Source organism: Anomalospiza imberbis, chromosome 16 (genome assembly GCF_031753505.1).
Source record: "Anomalospiza imberbis isolate Cuckoo-Finch-1a 21T00152 chromosome 16, ASM3175350v1, whole genome shotgun sequence".
NCBI classification, from domain to species: Eukaryota; Metazoa; Chordata; class Aves; order Passeriformes; family Viduidae; genus Anomalospiza; species Anomalospiza imberbis.
Genome location: NC_089696.1, coordinates 15,999,376 through 16,019,136, shown reverse-complemented (window position 1 = coordinate 16,019,136; position 19,761 = coordinate 15,999,376). Strand labels below are relative to the sequence as shown.

The window sequence follows — 19,761 nt, the reverse complement described above, 5'->3', positions numbered from 1 at the left end:
AGGCTGGAGCAGCCTGGGACAGGGGAAGTTGTTCCTGCCATGGCAGGGGTGGCACTGGAGGGGCTTTAAAGGCTCCTTCCAGTCTGAACCATTCTGTGACTCTCAGAGGAATTCTGTTGTCCCATCAGCAGCAGTCCCCCAGGAAAAAGGCCAGGCTGGGGCAGGAGGGAGAGGCAGAGAGCCAGGGCACATGCAGGGCTCACACATCCCGAGGGAGCAGCAGCAGAAGGCAGAGAACAGGAACCTCTCCTGCCTGGAGAAGCTTCTGAGCCAGCAGCTTCCCAGCAGAGCAGCGCTGCTCCAGCAGCACCCTGCCCACCCAAACATTCCCCGGAGAGAGGTGAAGGATTTCTTGATCTGTTTCAGTCAGCACAACGCTGAGCACCGGGCTGCCCACCCTGTCCTCCCCCAGCAGCTGCCAGGGCCCCGCGTTCCTTTGATGCTGCTGGAACCCCGGAGCACGAGGTGACCCAATTCCCTCGCCTCTGCTGGCAGCAGCACGGAGAGACTGCCAGAGCTTGGCAGGAGTGAATCCCCTGCTCCCAGCTGGATGCTGGAGAGCTGGCAGGGGAAAGGCAGGCTGCAGCAGGGCGGGGGGCCGGGGCACCGTGGTGCCTCCCATGCCCGGGCAGCGGGGACGCTGCGGGGCCACAGGTTACACAGGCACCCGAAACAGAACTGAGCAGCACCAGGATCTGCCTCACGCCAGCACACACGTTATTCCCAAACACAAAGGGATGAAATCACGACAAGAAAGACACAAAAGACTGCTGGAGCCCAGGACATCCCTGCAGCGAGCTGCGCTCCAAGCCTCTGAGACGAAAAGGGCACCAGCTCAGGGGGTGTTTCCCAGGGGGGACCAGCTCCAAAGGAACACATCTGGATCTTCCAGGGCAGCTGCAATTCCAGCTGGGCTCCCACTCAGAAAGGTGCTCCAGGAGGCTCAGGGAACATGGTCCCAAAGGGGGTCTGGCCAAAATTAAATTGATAGTAGAGATGGGCTTTCATGCAACTCTGAATTCCTCATTTAGTTCCCAATGAATTGGGAAAGGAGCAGGAGTGTTGGTGCCGCTGGGCATTAGTGACTGCTCAGGAAGGGCCCTGGTGCAGAGGGGTTGTAGGGCTGGGGTTTGGGTTCATTTTTAATCCCTGAGGAAAGGTCATTTCACAGGATCCCAGAATGGGTTGAAGGGAGCTCACAGCCCCTCCAGTGCCACCCCTGCCATGGCAGGGACACCTTCCACCATCCCAGGCTCTCCAAGCCCTGTCCAGCCTGGCCTGGGACACTGCAGGGATCCAGGGGCAGCCACAGCTGCTCTGGGCCTGCCAGCAATTGCTGAAAAAAAAATACTCCTGGTGATGCATTGGGTGAAAGGAAAAATGTCACTCAACGAGATAGAAATCGGTCATTTCTAGCAAGTAAGACAGGAGACAAATTATAAATACTAAACATTTATTATTTTTCTCATAGGAAGGTTGCAAGATTCAATTTCAAACAACAGGACAAGGGCTTTCATTGCTGTTGGGATTTTGTTTTGCTTCTTTTAAGGGGAAAGAGAAGGAGGAACTGGTGTAAAGATACTACCAGAAACAGTGCAAATTGAGATTAATTTCTTTCTTCAGCATGCCAGTGCTGAAACCACAAGCTAAGCCCTTCCCAGTTAAATTGAGTCTATTTTCCAGTTTCTTGTACATCACTGACCACAGTCAGGGCCCTCCTCCTCCTCCACCCTTCCCTTCCAAGAACCCCTAGCAGTGACAGCCTTGCAGGGCACTGAAGCCTGGAGAAGCCAACACAGTGACACTTCACCAAAATTAGACCTAACAGAACAAAAATGCACAGAATTCCTCCTGCTCAGCCACCCCCTGCTGCAGCTCCCCAGGCTCCTGCCACAAACACGTGTTACACAGCCACAGAAACGCACAAGAGGGAAATCAAAGAACCCAAGAACACTTTACTTTCAGTTTTGAACTAAGGAAGGCGAGCTCTAAACAGGAGTTACTGACACCTTGTGCAAGTCCACCGTTGAACGGCTGGGAACGGGAGGCAAGTCCTGCTCACAGGAAATGTTCCTTGAATCCACCCAGAGGCACCAGGCCCGTCCCCAGCAGCAGCACCAGGAGTGTCCCAGCCACAGCCCGGGGCTGGCACGTGCAAATCCCATCCTTTCCATGTCCTGGCCCGAGCCCTGAGCTCCCCAGGGCTCCCCTCCTGCAGCCCTCAGAAGTCGATGTTTGCCAGACCTGTGTGAAGAGAAAGAGGGATTTGGGGCAAGAAAGGAGGGTTTATTCCTGCCCCCACTGCACCCAGGTCACTTACACACAGCAAGAAAGATGCTTTCCGAGTTATTTCATTTTTTTTTAACTTAAACATAAAGGATTTGGTGTGAGGAAAGCAGGAAACTGGTTGGGCTGTACTTTTTAACCCTTTTTTGATTGTGATGCAGCAATTAATTTGATGAAGTCATTTTGCAGGGGCACTGGAATTATTCATGGCAGAAGGATCAACACAATATTCAGGAACCTCAGGGTCTGCCCATGAAATCAGGAAGACAAAGCAGGGGAAAGTACCATGAATGAGGGCAGTACATTCACTCTGGATAAAAAAGCCCTGCTTTAGATTAAGGCACACCCATGCCAGGTCCATTGGACACTTGATGATCCCGTTGAGATCACTGTCTTCTGTAACTGCTAAGATGCCTCAGCACCCCAAACTGCCCTTTCTCTACTCAGAGCAAAGAACAATGCTGAGACCCCCAAAACCGGGGCTGCTGTGAACAGGTGAACTTTGGGGCCTCAGCTCCTCTAACAATAGGCTGTGTGTTACAGTCACCACTTTTCAGCCTGCAGAAATGCAACGTAGAACATGGGGTTTTTGAGCTCAGAACTCTGGAGGACTCAGGAGAGCACCACCACAAGCAGCCCTGTCACAGCAGCAGCGCCAGGCTGTTGAAGATCTCCTTTTACCCGTTTTTATTTGAAGATCTCCTTTCAGCAGCTCTGTCAGAGGCTTTGCTGCCCAGCCAGGCTGCAGAGACCAAATCTATTCCCATTTGCTGAGGAACAGTCAATAAATAAAATCTGCTCTTGGATACTCTGTCGGGAGCAGGGAAAGGGCAGAGAGGATGAAGGGGAGGAAATGATATAAGTGGCAGGCAGAGTTTTTCTGGGAAGACTGAAGTCCCTGAAATTGCAGCTGGAAGTAGAGACAAACTGTGACTGCAACAGAGTTCTCTTTCTAATCTGGATAAATACAGGCTGGAGCCATCCATGCTTCAGCCAAGCAACAATTCCCCTCATTTTCTCATTTCTTCAGCAGCAGCAACATCCAGAAAGCCTAAATCAAGTCTCTCTCTTTCACAGAGATTCCAGCCCAGAAGAGAGAGAATTTTCAGAATGAAAGGAACCGGTAGAAGAGTTCATTTCAGAGGGAATATTTTCCCCAGGGAGAAAGCGGCATGGAAAACTTCAGTGTCAGATGGCTGCAAATGGGGACAGTGCAGAGAAGCCTGGGATAAGTAATACAAATTTATTTTTGTGTTGTCAGGACACTGTGCCTTCATATACCGTGTGCCCATATGGCACTTCCCATGCATGGGATTTGTAAACCTTTCAATTAGCACTGATGGGATACAGCAGGCAGTTATTTAAAGTAACCCATACGGCATCTTCTGGTGGAAAAATTCCAACTCCCCTGTACTGGGCAGGTTCCCACTTGGATGCCCATAAAGCCTCCAAAGGCTGTGGAGGAACAGTGCCCAGCTGGGAGGTGCTCCCAGGCCAGGGATGGAGCAGCAGCAGCCCTGGAGCAGGGGGATTCTGAGGTACCTGGTGTACCATCCCACCCCAGCCCTCCCACAGGACATTTCCATGGCAGGGTCACCCCCAGGTGCTGGAGAACATTACCCAGGTTGCTGCTGTCCTTGGAAGCCCAGCAGATGCAGTAGTGCTGCATCAGCTGTTCAAACAGCTCCTTTTCATCCAGGAATTCAAGGGCTTCTATTCTGTAGGAATAAAATTAAAGTTGGGATTTGAGCTGGACTCTCAGCAGAATTTTTACTGAATTGTTCACTCCATGGGAGTGAAAGCTATGGCCAGAAAGGCAGTTACCTCCCCAGGGAATAATTACAGGGATTGTCCATGATGCCACCACTGGTGCCACCCCTGTCAATGGATGGAACAGGTGACCCACAGGGTGCTTTCAACTCCTCATCCCTGGAATTCCCTGTTCCAGGACTCATCTGTGTAACTCCCCACAAATACCAGGGCTGCTACTGAGCATCTAAGGGGCAGAAGTTTCTAAATGCACTCCCAGGTGTGAAGTGCTGCGGAGGAGCACTCTGGGAAAGACTTTTCTAAAGAAAAAGCATTTGCCTCACTGATACTGGAGGACAGAGTTTACATAACCCTATTTCCTGGCATGTGGAACAAGTGCAAGGAGCTGAACAGATCCAAGGTAGCCAAAAATGCTGCAGAGAAAGCACGAGCTCTGTGTCTCCACCAGTGCCATATGGTCCCACCACACACCCCTGTTCCTATTTAAACCACCTCTGATTTCCACTCTCACCTGTTCAGTTCCAGGCTTTGAGAAACCCCCATAGGTGAATATTTTGACTAAAGTAACTTGCTCAGCTAATTCCAACTATGAATGACTCACAGCAATTCACGTTTCACATTATATCCCTAAGAAGTTACTCCTTAAAATTTCCCACTGTTTAGCATTTAATGCAGAAACACGAACAAAATCCATGCAGATTAGTGACTGTTAAACAGCCTTTAATCCCTGCTCTGTGCTCTGAGTTCTGCAGACCCAGCAGACTCGTGACTTCAACGGGTTGTGGTTTAACCCCAGCCAAAATCTTCACAAGGAACATCTTGGGGACTGCAAAAAGTCAACAAAGCATTTCTGTGGCATCTCCCATCTGCAAATCTCTGTCATGAGATGCCTTCTGTCACACCCAAATAAGCCATCACTACTGCCAGCCTGCTCCTGGCAGCGTTCACCCTCTGGATCATCAATGCAGGCATTATCCTGCAGGCTCTGCAGAGCTGCAGGCTCAGGAGTGCTGTGTCCCCCTGGGCAGCACCTGGGGCAGCCTCCTCTTACACCGGGGGTCCCACAGTGGATGGGAAGGACCTTGGATGGCATCTGAGGCTGACTCTGGGGTGCACAAGTGGTACCTTTTGACGTCAGCCTGTGGCAGGAAGCTGTACACCTTCATCATGTCGATGGCACGGGCGTTTTCCCAGCCACTTGCCAGCAGTCGTTCCCTCTGGAACACAAAGGGCAGCACAGCTTTCACAGCACTCCAGGGGAAGCAGCAGAGGACAGCTTCTGCCCCCGAGGATCTCACTGGGCAGCTGATTGACCTGTCCTTTGAAGAGCTCCCAAACTCTTCCCTAAACGGGTGCTGCTGATCACTGCAGGGCCAGGCAGGGCTGGGCTCTGACCAGGAGGTTTGTGCAACCACTGACTTTCAGCTATCAAAGAGAAGCTCTGGGGTCACCTAATTGTGGCCTGCCAGGACCTGAAGGAGCCAACAAGATACATGGAGAGAGACTGTTTACAAGGGATGGAGGGACAGGACACAGGGAATGGCTTCCCACTGCCAGAGGGCAGGGCTGGATGGGATTTTGGGCAGGAATTGTTCCCTGGGAGGGTGGGCAGGCCCTGGCACACGGTGCCCAGAGAAGCTGTGGCTGCCCCACTCCTGCAAGTGTCCCAGGCCAGGTTGGACAGGGCTTGGAGCCCCCTGGGACAGTGGAAGGTGTCCCTGCCACGGCAGGGGTGGCACTGGGTGGGCTCCACAGTCCCTTCCAAACCAAACCGTGGCCCGATTCCACGGTAATGTGGCCAGCAAAGGGCTCAGTGCCTGCCCCACCCTGCCCTGGTCCCTGCTGAGCCCACTGGGCACACTCAGACCTCACAGCCAGGTTGACAAAGCCCAGTGCCAGCCCTGTGCCCCTCACCTGGGAGTCCAGGGAGCTGCAGAGCTCCACCCCGGCCAGGTTGCACTGCCGGCGCTGCAGGTTCTCGATCATGATCTGCCCGAAGCGGTCCCTCATGTTCACCTGGGGAAGGAGGAGACAGAGGTGTTCCCCTGCCCACCAAACAGAACCTGCCTAAACCCTGCCATTGCCTACTAGTGCAGATGGAGGTGAACGCGGTGGGAAGGAATGCTGATGAGTGACTCCAGCTCACAAGGCTGGATGCTTTCTGTATTAGAACTATGCTATAATCCATTAATGTACTATTTAAAGGAGACACTAAAACTACAAACCTGCTTTTTTAACTCCCATATCTAACTAACCAATAACTCGTGCCCCTCTCTGAGAGTGCAGCCACAGGTGGGCTGGACTGGCCATCAGCTCAAACAATCCTCACCAGAACCCAACCAAGCAATCACCACCCCAGGTGAACAATTCTCCAAACACATTCCACATGGGAGAACAAGGAGCAGAAACAGAAATTGTTTTCTCTTCTCTCTGTGCTCCTCTATGGAAAATCCTGGGAGAGAGGAGAATGTGCCTGCCACAGCCTACGTCACAAATGCACAGGGTGCCAGTGAGTGGCACAGCAGCTCGCACTCCCCAGGAGCAGCCCAGTGCCAGGGGGACAGTGCCACTGCCCCCAGGGACACCGGGGCTGGCAGCACTACTGCCTCTGCTGCAGCTCTCAGCACCTTGCTTCAGCTCTCCAGCAGTGATTTAAGGCTTGGAAGATCCTGTTACTAATTCCTGGAGCCACCTAGTTCCCCCGAGGCAGTCTTCTACTTCCACAGGGAGAAACAGAGTTCATGCTGATGTGATTTTTGCTCCACTTTGCCAAAGAACACAGAGGTAATTATGTAATGTTATACACCCAGAGCCAGCACTCTGCATCATTTCTTTTTCCTCTGCTTTAGCTAAATCAATATTCTATGGTCTTTTCCACGTATGGATTAAGTCTCAATTATTTTGCTTCAACATAGTCCAGAAATTGTCTTTCAGAATAGCTGTATTTTCTCTACAATGAGCCAACCAAGCTACAAGTTAAAACACATTACTACAGAAATTCAGCAGAAACTGCTGTTTCTACAAAAGGACAAGGCCCCCTCTCATTCCTCAACAACTCCCACCCACAAGAGCAATTTTAATGACAACAATGCAGGTCTAAAAATGCCCCTTTGGTTTTACCTGCTCATAATTGATAACCATGGCCACGGGGAAGGTGCTTGCTGCCCACTTGAGCAGGTTTGCAGACTGCTGGGGGGTCATGTAAACCAGCACACACTCGGCCACCAGCAGTGTTGGCAAACTGTAAAACAAAAACCAAAGGAGAACATGATTTCCAGCAAAAGAACAAGAAAAATCTGCTAAGGATTGTGAGCAAGTCACTCCATGTCTGCACAATTTCCTGAAAGAGCTCCATCTCTTATGAACTAGACACCGAAGACTGAATGAAATCTCTTCATCACATTGACTCAAGCTGGGCTTTCTGGCAGCTGTGAATTAATGAACCACAGGAGACTCCTGTGGTTGTGAACCAGAGATTCTAGGGATCAATCTCCCCAAAAGTCAGCCCTGAGCACAGAACACTGTGCATTCTGTAAGTGCTCTCTGACAGCAGGAACTGGGGTGTGTTAAAATTCCCTTTGCAGGACAACTGTGCCCTGTACACACAGCTCACACTCTTGCAGAGATCAGTGAAATCAGGCATTAATTACAAATAGAAATAAAAAGTTTTCTTTTTAAAAAAAGTTCAAGGAAGAATTTTAATTAGACAAATTTGTTCAGTATCTGTAAAACAATCTTCACATATTATTATCTAACAAAATGTAATCTATAGTTTGCACGTTGCCTCTTCCCCCTCCATCCACAAAACAACAAAAATAGACATCTACACAAGTGATTCTCTTCACAATTATTGAGTTTGCTTTTAATTGCTGGAATGAAAGGGGGAAAAAAGTCACTAGAAGCAGGAGAAATTCCACAAGGAGCAGCAATGTAGGCAAGCAAGGCAACATTTCAGAGGATGGAAGTGTAAAGAATTAAATGGCAATTTGATGCATTCTGCTTCCCCATATGCTCTCTCCCACCCAGCCAGATCGCTGCTATTTATATTGCTTCCATTTGAAAGGTCTGTCCATCATCCACTCAAAAACTCAACTCCTGCCCCCCCAAAGCCTCATGTTGAACAAGAAAACCCCAGAGGAGCTTTGGGATGCAGATCCCAAGGACTCCGCTGCAGCCCCACCAAAAGGCTTAGGAAACAAAAAGGGTTTAAGAGGAGGCCACAGAAAATAATTACGGAGATAAAACTCAGAAATGACAGAACCCTGGAATGGTTTGGGTTGGGAGGGATCACAGAGACCATCCAGTGCCACCCCTGCCATGGCAGGGACACCTTGCACTGTCCCAGCTCCAAGCCCAGTCCAGCCTGGCCCGGGAAAAGGGCTTCCACAAGCCCCCATTAAAAAACCCACAAAAAGCCAATGACAGCTCTATGATCTTACTGTACATCCAAGCTGTGTTTCTTTAGCTTTTCCTCCAGATCTGAAGAGAAACGGAGGTCTGCTCCTACTATGGAATACCGACTGGAGTCCAGGCTGTGGGAATCTGCAAGGCAAATGTGGAGAGACTAACGTTACAAATGAGAGGGATGTGGAGCTATGAATCAAAAACACTGCATGGGAGCACACGAATTGGGAGCCCAAGTTTGGTCTGTTATACCAAACTGTGAGCAGCAAACTCCTCTTTCTAAAACATGAATTCCCCTCCTAGTTGTGCTTCCCAGTGCTCCATCACCACCAGACCCTGCACTGAGCCTCCTCTCCCTCTGCAGCCACGCTGAAGCAGAGAGGTTAGCCCAGCTGTTACCATGGTTTCCAGGAATGCAGAGAGAAGAAAAATGGCAAGATTAAAGGCAGGATTTTTGTTTTGTTTGGAGAGTCTTCTTAGATGGCCCAATGGATGTACATAGGAACTACATAAAAGTACATCCATTTCTGAAAAACTAAGCTAAGTGGCAATATTTCAAATATTAACAACAGATATAGCTATATAAATTAACTGTATATGTAGTTACATAATAAATATGGGGAGCAGCCATAGACTTGGGGCCAAAAAGAGTTATCATTTAGCCTTCTGGTATGATTTAGTGGTGGTATTTAAGGAAAGAGTCAAATTACAGAAGGCATTCTGATTTTGTTGCTGTTCCTCTGGGATACAACAGGATCCTGTGGATGCTCCTCAGCACGAAGGAGGGACAAATGCCAGAGTCCAAGGAGCCCCTGCCATCCTGGCTCAGCTGGGAGGAAGGAGCAGAGCCTCTTGCCATCAGTGATTCAGACCCCCAGCAGCACTGAGTGCACCCGGAGGAGCCCAGTGCTCACAGGAGGCACTTCCCAAGTGCTCCATCAGACCCACCCAGAGCCAAAGTCCTGCAGGAATACTGGGATGGCTCTGGAACGCCTCTGGAGGGGACTCCAGACCTCCCTGGGCAGCCCCTTCCAGTGCCGGGCCACCCTTTCCATGGAGAGATTCCTCCTGAGTCCAGCCTGAGCCTCCCCTGGCACAGCTTGAGTGAGCAGAGAAGCGGCTGAAGGGGCAGGCTGAAAGGGCTTTCCATTTCAGGAGAGGGGAACAAAACAACTGGGGACAAGCGCGGGCTTTCCCAGTTATTGCAACAAGCGGTGATCAAACACCCCGGAGGATGCACCTCTGTTTAGTTTTCAAGTGACCCACTCCCTGGAAGTGGCACTAGCAAGGAAAATAGCTGCCATTCCAGCAACCCTCGGGAGCAGATCCAGGAATCAGAAACAGTTCAGAAAGAGAGTTACAAGGGAAGAAAAGAGGAAAAAAAAAGTTGTGCAGCATGCTGAATGATTCAACATTTTGAGTCAAGGCTTTTTCCATGTGCATGTTCTGTAATAGCTTTACTACTTCCCACACCCTTCTATTTAAGTGATTACATCAAGGCCATGATAATGGCATCAAAAAAAGCCACCCAAAAACCCCACCACACACAGGGAAGTGTTTAAATAGGGATTGGTTTCTGTCCCTGGATACGGCACAGCGAGCGTCAGCCACCACAATTAGTAGGGAATTAATGCCAGCTCCCTGTCCAGCTTCGGAGGCTGGGTCACACAAATACATCAATAAAGAACAGAAATAAAAGCCAGAAATAAACCACAAAACTTTTTAAGTGATCCAGGAGAGAAGAGCACAAACACTCCAAGGTGGAAGTAAACGTGCCTTGCTCACACCACACCGATTGGAGCATTTTTATCATAAACCCCTGGACTGGTTTGGGTTGGAAGGGACCATGGAGACCATCCAGTGCCAGCCCTGCCATGGGCAGGGACACCTCCCACTGTCCCAGGCTGCTCCAGCCTGGCCTTGAACACTTCCAGGGGCAGCCACAGCTTCTCTGGGAATCTGTGCCAGGGCCTCCCCACCCTCACAGGGAAGGAATTCTCCTCAGTATCTCACCTACATTTCCCCCTTTTCAGTCTGATCATACTTAACCAGGCAAACTTCAACTGCTCCATCACCTCCCCCTTAGGGAGCAAACACACACTGAGGGCAGGACAGTGGCAGCTGGGGACACCTAGAACTGCCACTGTCCCCAGCCTGGAGGCCACAAATCCACCCACAAACATCCCCAAACCTGCTGGGGGACAGTCTGGCACCAACTCCTCCCTCACTGCAGAGCCAGAGGTTCTTGGGGCTGTGCAGGGCCAGGGCTGCACTGGGATGTGCCCTGAGGGTCCCTTCCCACTCGGGATATTCTGTGACGCATGAAGGGAGCAATCTGCTGCCCAAGACTGAGCAGCCTCGCTGCAAATGGATTTTACAATTCCTGCCCATCCACGGGGCAGCTGGAAAAGGAAAACCAAGCTGCGGCTTGGCAGCATGGCCACGTGGTCCCCATTGATTTCTTCTGAGGAACAAGAGCTTGTTTTAACTGAATTGATTTGGTGTGCATGTTCAAACCCCTCTGCTCGTTCCCACTGCAGTGCTGTGACTCAGGCCAGCTGCCCTAATGCTGGCACAGCCAGTGACATTTGGTGGCTTAAGCCACTGCAAATCCCATATCCCAGGCACTAACTCCTACCCAGGCACCACCATCTCGTGCTGTTTTTCAGTGAGGTTGTTGGGTTGGGTGTCCTCCAGAGCTGCCCTGGGGATCTGTGTGATGCTCACACTCAGCCATGTACAAAAGACTCTCTCTGTACTTGGCTGAAACGAAGGTTTGAGAAACACCAAACTCAGATTAATTTGAGAAATACAAGGGAGGGGATGGAGAAGGGGAGAAAGATGAGCTCCCCCACCCCACCTACCCCAGCCAGCTCTCCTGGCCTGGGCACAGGTTCAGCTCTCCAGGGATAATCAATAGAGTGCTCTGCTCTGGGCACACACCTGTGTGGTTATTTTCCACGACTTTGGCACACAGGAACCAACACAAGTGGTTCAGATTTCACAGGCATAGACCAAGACAAGCTTGTAGTAACTGAGTAGTAGCAGGAGCTGCTAACAGTTGCCTTCTGACCTGACCACGTTGAAGCTTTTCAGCCCAGCTGTGTCGGGAGAAGCGCTGCTGTGCTGGAGGGAGGCCTCAGGCCCTCCCTGCTGCCCTAAGGCAGCTGCTGGGGCAGCACTGCAGCCTCCAGGCACACCAGGCTCTCCCTCTGCCACAAGAACTCAGCCTCCTTCTCTTACTCTCTTCTCACATTAGTGCAACAATTTCCTGGAGGTTTTCCAAGAGACAGCATGCAGGATACTATTGACTCCAAGTGATTTCATTAGGATTTTCATGCTAAGGTATCTCTGGCAGCTTTACAAAGCAGCAGCCCCTGCAGCCTGCTCTGCACGCTGCTCTCCCCCAGCCCAGCAGGCACTGCCACACACTCAGCTTGTCCTGGAAGCCCAGGGTCAGCCCTGCAAGTCCCCCCGACACCTACACTGGGCAAAGGTCTGGGGATGGAGGGAAGCTGTGCCCAAGCTGGCCCAGACAGGGCAGAAGGTGTGAGAGGCACACAAAGGAACAGTCATGGCATGGCAACGCTCAGGGGGAGCAGAACAGCAGAGAGAGCACCTGAATGGTGCCAGTCCACATCAGCACAACTCAAACCAAAACTCCAAACAGCCTAAACCAATCATTCCTGGTGCACCAGAGACAGGAGGGACTGACGTGGGGAGGCAGGCACGGGGAGGGACAGGATGCCAAAATCCTGGCCCACATCCCCACAGAAGTGAGTAACATTTCCCTACCTGGCAATGCTGCTCCCTGTGCCAGGTGGTAATCCCAGAATACTGCAGGGTCTAACACCTGCACCAGGTCAGACCAGAGGTCTCCCTAGGATGATACCCAGCCTTCCAGAGGCCAACAGCAGCTCCAAAGGGAAAAGGCAAAGAGAGGAAGCATCTACTAACACTGGCACCTAAGTTGTTTTCTAGCTTTTTCTCAAAAGTACTTAAAATTGCTTTGTATTTCTGGACCATTACTGAGCTCGTGCTTTCATCCATCTATTTATTCTAATACCCAGATCCTGCAGGAAGGCAGCAATAATCATTTACATGTGAGGCACAAACTGTTTTTCCCTCCATGTGCATCACTTTCTATTAATCCACATTGAAATCATCATCAAGTCACTAATTTCACAAGATACTTCTGCACTTCTTTACCACTCTTCAGAGTTTGGATTTGCCAACAAGCTGCCACTTACTAATCACTATTTTCCCAATTTTTTCTTAGTGTTGAACAACAACATACCCTCAAGCACAGATCTCCATCTCCTCCATAACAAAAATTAACAACATATGCTCGCCCTCCATCCCAGCTCCTCATCCATATGAGAACCATTCCTTCCCCACAACCACTGTGCCATTTCTTTGGCACACTTTGGCATGGGACACAGACAAAACACGTTCTTGAAATCCAAGCACTATGCTGATGTCCTTTTGCAATAGCTGTGTTGACTCAGAGAACTCCCACAGACCTGGGAAGCACAGCTTACCTTTCCCAAGGCCACGGGGGCTCTTTCTCAACACATCCTACGATTCCTGGGTTCCGCTAGCCTCTCTGCTGGGGCTCCTATGACTTGCTCACTAGAGACATCAGTCCTGCTGGCTTGGGGCTCCCTGGACTTGCCCTGGGGCCCATCTGAGGCACAGCCACAACCTTCCAGCTGGAGACAGCTTTAAGTGAGAGGGCAAAGACCAACCAGCAGCTGAGTAAATTCCTTGTCAAGTCCCTTCAGACCTGCAGGAACTCTCTGCTCACCTGTTTGATTTATCCACTTATTCCAGCACCTCTCCTGCTGGCACCTCCCCACGAAGCAGTTCCCTTGACTGATCACAAACCAGAGTTCTCAGGGCTCTGGCCTGTGGCTGGGGGTCAGCTCAAACTGGACTTCCACAACACCCCCACCATCTCCCCACGTCCTGGACACTGCTACATCCCAAAGATCTCGGTGCACAGAGCCTACGCCAGCCTGGGACTCTGAAGCTGTGACAGCCAGCCCTGAGAAGGAAGCAGAGAAGCAGCTCCAGAGAAACCAGTCCCACCAGTAGAGCCCAGTGCAGTGGGAAGTGGCTATTAGGAGCCCCAGATTAGAGCAGTGCAGGCTGACAGGCCTGCAGGTGTTCTGCAGTTCCAGATGTACCTGCAGCTCTTCGGGAACACAAACCCAGCCCCTGGCACGGGCCCAGGCCTGCCTCTGGGACACTGCAGGTGCAGCAGATCTCCCTGGGGCCAGATGTGCCCCTGCCTGCAAGCCAGGGGTCCCAGGAGCCCTTCTTCTGCTCTGGGGCTCTGGGCCTTCACCTTTGGAGGCCTGAGGGCCCAAGGGAGATCTCTGCCCTTGGAAGGACACTGCAGGGCCGGGAAGGGAAGACCACTAACGTGCAGCAATAAAATCTGCAGAACGGGCCCAGAGCCTGGGCTAGAACTGTGCCCAGGGAAGGGCCACAGGTGGTCACAGCAGGGAGCAGCAGGCTCTGCCAGGGTCACACTGCTCACACTGCCCACCCAGAGCAGCTGCTGGGGTGGATGCAGGGCATTGCTGCCCCTCCTGAACTGTCCAAGGCAGCTGCTACAGCTCAGCACCTGCACTGAGAACATGACCTCAATGGAACCCAGGGAATTTTCCACAGGTACAAAGGTTTTCAAGTGCAGTCCTGACACAAACACACAATTATAGAATGACTTGGGCTGGGAGGGACATCAGAGATCACCCAGTGCCACCCCTGCCATGGCAGGGACACCTTCCCCTGGCCCAGGCTGCTCCAAGCCATGGCCAGCCTGGCCTTGGACATGCCAGGGATGGGGAGCCCACAACCTTCTGTTTCCTGGTGAGGTTAGAAACCAAGAGAGCACTGCCACATCACAGCCCCTGAAATTATTATCCTTTTAATACTAAAATGTAACAAACAGCACTGGCTCACGAGCCCGGACTGTGCTGCAGGCTGTGTTTCTGCTGTGAAAACTCTGCTAAATGTAAAGATTTGTGCTCTTAATGAGACAGAAAGCAGATAAACACTCAACAGATATTTTAATCCAGTATCCATGCCTCTCTGTAGCACTTTTTCCCTTCCTGTGACAGAAAAGGAGCTACATATGAGAGAAAAAGAAAAAACCCATCAACTTTCTGCCAGAATAAAACCACTTAAAGAGAAGACATTTCTAACATGACACAGAACAAATGGGCAGGAGTCTGTAAGAGAAGAAAAAAGCCTCTTTTCCCTCCCAATTCTCTGTCCAAACAGCATTTCAAACATTAAAAGCCTGCCCACATAGCAGAACAAAATGATCAGAAAAGTTTTAAAAGTGCTGCAGTACATCACTGACTGAGTTTGAAGATGACTCACCTATTAGAAGAGAGTCCCCTGAATGGGATTCCATAATTGGTTTTGACAGGGGAGGTTTTGATCTGTGGGAAGAAGGAAGAAGCATCTCAGAGCAGTTAAGCCTGTTGAACAGAGTGCTTACAGCTTTTTTTCTTAACATATATATATATATGTGTGTGTGTGTGTGTGTGTGTCTGTGTGTGTGTGAAAAGCAGCTGAGGGAATATCTCTGCCCTCTGCTGGAAAAGAAAACCTTTGCAAGTCTGGTGAGGTTGGAGCTGAGTTTTACACACAATTTCTCTAATTCTGAGAGAATCTTTCAAGAGAAATCCAGGCACTCTGTAACATGCCCTCAATAACCCTTGATGGATCCATTCCAACAGGACATTCCCATGCAGCAGCAGCTGTCCTGCCTCCAACTGAACAGGCACATCTGGGAATTCAGTGCTGTCCTCAACAGTAAGAGATTTAATCACCTCTAATTGTCAGGACACCGTCTCTGCCACACAGCAAGCTCTGCTTGGCTCCCTAAAGCTTTCACACATCCCCTTCTGCAGCCTGGGACAGTGCCTGCAGAGCCTGCCTGCACAGTGAGCCTCTACTCTGCATACAGTCCTGGCATGGTTTGGGGTGGAAGGGACCCTAAACCCCACCCAGTGCCAGCCCTGCCATGGCAGGGACACCTTCCACCTTCCCAGGCTGCTCCAAGCCCTGTCCAGCCTGGCCTTGGGCACTGCCAGGGATCCAGGGGCAGCCACAGCTGCTCTGGGCACCTGTGCCAGGGCCTGCCCACCCTCACATCCCAGAACATGAAGAGTTTCTCAGCAGAGATGAAATAATGGCACTGACTGACAGCCAGTCTCCACCGCTGAACACTGGCCTCTCACTTACTTGATATTATGTATTTTTCTTGCAACGATCATTGGAAAATCCACTTCAAAATATTTCCTAGGGAGAAGGTTTTCATCCTGGGAATTGCAGGAAGACACTAGAATTAGGGACACTCAAGTTTCACAGGCACAGGACAAGACAGAAGCAAAATCCTGAACAGTTGTGCTTTGGCTTACCCTGCCATTTGTAACAGTGGTATAACAGTGTCCCACAGCTTAAAACCCCTAAAATCCAACAAAAACCAGCTGAGAGACGTTAGCAGGCCCGCTAAGAACGGAAGGAATTATTTAACACTTGATGTAATCACAGAAGCCCAGGACAGCCGGGGTTGGAAGGGACCCCTGGTGATCATCCAGCCCAAGCCCTGCCCAGGCAGGGTCACCCAGAGCAGGTGACAGGAACGCGCCCGGGAGGCTGGGATGTCTCCTGAGAGGAGAAGGACTCTACCCCAGACCAGTGAAACACACACACTCCAGCCACGTGTTCTGGGGGTGTGGGAGAGCACAGCAAGCTGCCACAGCAGTCGGCAGGACTTTCAGCACAGCCTTCCAAAGGGAAGAACCAGGAAGGGTTTGCACAGGCTTCACCCAGACAGTGACCACATGCCAGCTCTCCTGCAGCCCACAGCCAGAGCACAAGCAGCCTGCCAGGACTACAAAAGAGAGGAAAGCTCTTCATTCCATGCTGGCACCATTTCCCAGCCTGGAGGAGAAGCTGTGCCAAGTCTCTCCCTTGCAGCAGTCCCTTTGTGATGGATGTTGCTGCCCGTGCTGGCTGTCAACCCGTGGCTTTCTGAGATGAAACCAGCACTCAGAGCACTCAGCACTCCAGTAAATGCCTCCCAGCTTCTGCACATTCATTACACCACACCTGCTCTCTGCAAGGACAAAGAATTGGAATTACAGGCCCCACTTCAGCTTTTAAAATCACTGTTACCAAAACATGATATTGGCAGAGCTTTTATAGAAATGCAGGTAAGAGAAAAGCTTCACATCTCAGGAAAAAAAAAAAAAAAACAAAAAACCAAACAGAATTGTCTTTCTTCCACTGATTGAATGAATACAATAAATTGTGACCAAGCAAAATGCTCCTCAGGCTTCCGTCCAGAACCCAAATTTACCAATGTAAATACTAATGAGAAGACAACTCACTCAGAGGTGTGTTCACCCAGAATGATACCATCACACAACACCTGAGTAACTGAATTTCCATGAATTACACACACACAAACACTCCTATGTGTGGGACAGGGTGCCCAGAGCAGCTGTGGCTGCCCCTGGATCCCTGCAGTGTCCCAGGCCAGGTTGGACAGGGCTTGGAGAGCCTGGGATGGTGGAAGGTGTCCCTGCCATGGCAGGGGTGGCACTGGATGATTTTCCAGATCCCTTCCAATCCAAACCACTCTGTGGTTCCATGATTTACATAAATAAAATCACAACTGGAATCCCAGGAATGTGGGGAAAGTGTGGCAGCAGGAGAGGGAGTGATCCTGCCCCTGCACTCATCCCTGGAGAGCTGTGGGGTCCAGTCCTGAGCCTCAAGAAAGACCAGGAGCTGCTGGAGAGGGTCCAGCAGAGCCACAGAGATGGTTTGGGGTGTGGAGCATGTCGGTGATGAGGAGAGACCGCAGGAGCTGGGCCTGGTCAGTGTGGAGAAGGGAGGCTGAGGGGGGATCCCATCAATCCATACAAATCCCTCCCAGGGGTGTCAGAGGATGGTGCCACACTCTGTTCAGTGACAGGATGAGGACCAGTGCCCAGACTCTAAAACACAATAAATTCCATGCTGGCATGAGGAAGAACCTCTTTGCAGTGAGGGTGGCAGAGCCCTGGAACAGCTGCCCAGGGAGGGTGTGGAGTCTCCCTCAGGAGACATCCCAAACCCACCCGGACACGTTCCTGTGTCACCTGCTCCGGGCAGGGGGCTGCACTGGATGATCACCAGAGGTGCCCTCCCACCCCAGCTCTTGTGGGACTGTGTGAGAGCTCCTGCTGTGCTGCCCTGTGGGTCAGAGCCAGCCTGCAGAGCCCAGAGCAGCCCCACAGGAGCCCCCAGCCCCGTGTCCCAGCCAGGCCTGGCCCTGCAGCCCTCGTTACCTTCAGCCTCCAGAACAGGGTGTCCATGCCAGCCCCGAGATTGACAATCTGACAGTTGCATTCTGTCTTCTCCAGGAAAGCCTTGATCAGGTAACTGACCCCGTGCACACGAGCATAATAACCTGCAGCACACACAGAGCTGGGGGTCACCACTGGCACACAGCTCTCCACGTTTAACACCCATGAAGATCCCCAGGCAGTCTGGAGGAAGAGTAATGCCCTCCTTTTAAGGTACCTAAGGGCTTTTGTTTTTCTTTTTTAATTACAAACAAAGCCCCGTGCACTGATAAAACCCAACTCGTTGGGCAAACAGAAGTTTTAGTCAAGTGCCACCTCAAGCAGAGCAGAGTAATTCTACACTTGCAGAGACCCAAGTGTCCTGGGTCAAACCAACACTTCCGACTGCTTGGAGGAGATCTCTGCACTGGGACACGCAGGGACAGCCCATTCAGAACTCAGAAAGCAAAGGAAGAGAGTTCTGACTCACAGACTGGTATTTAAAAGATCACATACAGCATGGAATCAGTGCTGTGAAGAAACCTTGTCTCACTCTTTCACATATTCCCCCCATCCCAACTCCCAGGGTGCGGGGGTTTTGTCAGGACAGGTGAGGTGTCCCCATCCCCGTTCCAACTTGCCTCTGTTGATCTCAGGTGCCTTCCTTTCTTTGGCTTGTCTCACAAAATACTGGATGTAAGGGTCCTTCCAGTAGCCAACACTCACAGCAAACCTGTGCAGCAGCAGGGAAAAGACAGAATTATGAAATAAGGCCCCCAGAATTTACCCTAAAAGATACAGGGGCTGGAAAGGTTCCTCTGGCCGGGGTGTGCACATGCAGACATGGTTTAAAAACGTGTTCCGTGTGTGGAACTACTTGAATCCAGAGATTATATAAAGTTTAGTTAGAAATTTTAGCTGTTGCCATATTCAACAAGCATCCCTTTAACAGCCTCTTCGCTACCAGATGAAACGTTGTGATCAAAGACCCGAATCTCAAAAAAGTCCCTCCTGGGGGACCCAGAAGATGAACTGTCTGTGTCCAGCTCCTCAGGACGAGGCTTTACTTCTACACGCCGCTGTACGACAAGGTGTTTGCGCTGATCCCGGAGCTCCGACACACCGGCTTAGCACGGTGCTGCTCTGCTTCAACAGAACCCACGCGTTTTACCCCGACCCCGAAGGAAAACCCAGCACGCAACGCTCTGCTGCCAGGACAGCGCGACCCAGCAGCAGCGACCGAGGCGCCGACACCCATCCCCGCCCGGCGCCCATCCCGGAGGCAGAAGCAAGGAAACGGAGAACCATCAGGCCGGTTCTCCGCCGAGCCGCTCTCGGGAACGAGCCCCGGGCGCGGTGCAGCGGCAGGAGCGGCGGCGCCCGGAGCGCTTCCTCCTCCTCGCCTCTCCTCACCCGGGGCCCCACCCGCGCACACGCCGGGATCAGCTCCGAGCGCGACCCCGGCCGGGCGCTGCGGCCGCTGGGGTCCGGGGCGCACGCACAGAGCCCCAGCACCGGGACAGGCCGGGGCCGCTCCCGGGAGCCGCCCGAGCCTCTGCCCAGCCCCGCCACGGGCAACACCGGCGGGCGCCGCCCGGGCCGGCCCGGCCGCTGCCCCGGCCCGGTACCGTTTGCAGACGGACGCGTCCTCGCAGGTTCCCCGCACCGCCTCGTCCGCCTCGTCGGGGCCGGCGGCGGCCGCCATGGAGCGCGCGGGGCCCGGCCGCTGCCGCCGCGCCTGCGGCCCGCCCCCCGCCGCCTCTCATTGGGCGGCCCCCGCCGGAACTCGGCGGCCATTGGTCCGCGCGCTCATGGGAACGCACGGCGCCCAATGAGAGCGCGCGGCATGCGGCGCCTCGCCCAGGAAGCGGCGGCGGCGCAAGGCGGGCCGGGAGCTGTAGTCCGGGAGCCGCCCGGCGGTAACGGCGCGGATGCCGGCTCGCGG

At 52.1% G+C, this 19,761-nt stretch overlaps 1 protein-coding gene across 1 annotated transcript; it reads right to left on the bottom strand.

Annotated features, from left to right (window-relative positions):
* Positions 1-1,436: 1,436 nt before the first annotated feature.
* LCMT1 (leucine carboxyl methyltransferase 1) lies at positions 1,437-19,547 on the bottom strand. The gene is made up of 11 exons (XM_068207368.1): positions 19,445-19,547; positions 18,458-18,549; positions 17,820-17,941; positions 15,724-15,800; positions 14,854-14,915; positions 8,496-8,598; positions 7,177-7,297; positions 5,971-6,072; positions 5,182-5,273; positions 3,907-4,004; positions 1,437-2,244 (listed from the first exon to the last, which is right to left on the bottom strand). Exons 1-11 carry the CDS (start codon positions 19,519-19,521, stop codon positions 2,222-2,224), a joined length of 969 nt encoding a protein of 322 aa, XP_068063469.1. The 5' UTR covers positions 19,522-19,547; the 3' UTR covers positions 1,437-2,221.
* Between the last annotated feature and the right edge of the window lie 214 nt (positions 19,548-19,761).

Excerpts from the sequence above, each read along its gene's own strand:
- LCMT1 (XM_068207368.1), bottom strand. The coding sequence starts at position 19,521 with ATGGCGGCCGCCGCCGGCCCCGACGAGGCGGACGAGGCGGTGCGGGGA. Across the intron at positions 18,550-19,444 it reads GACGCGTCCGTCTGCAAACG|GTTTGCTGTGAGTGTTGGCT; the intron begins GTACCGGGCCGG and ends GCTGCTGCACAG. Across the intron at positions 2,245-3,906 it reads CAAGGACAGCAGCAACCTGG|GTCTGGCAAACATCGACTTC; the intron begins GTAATGTTCTCC and ends CTCTTCACACAG.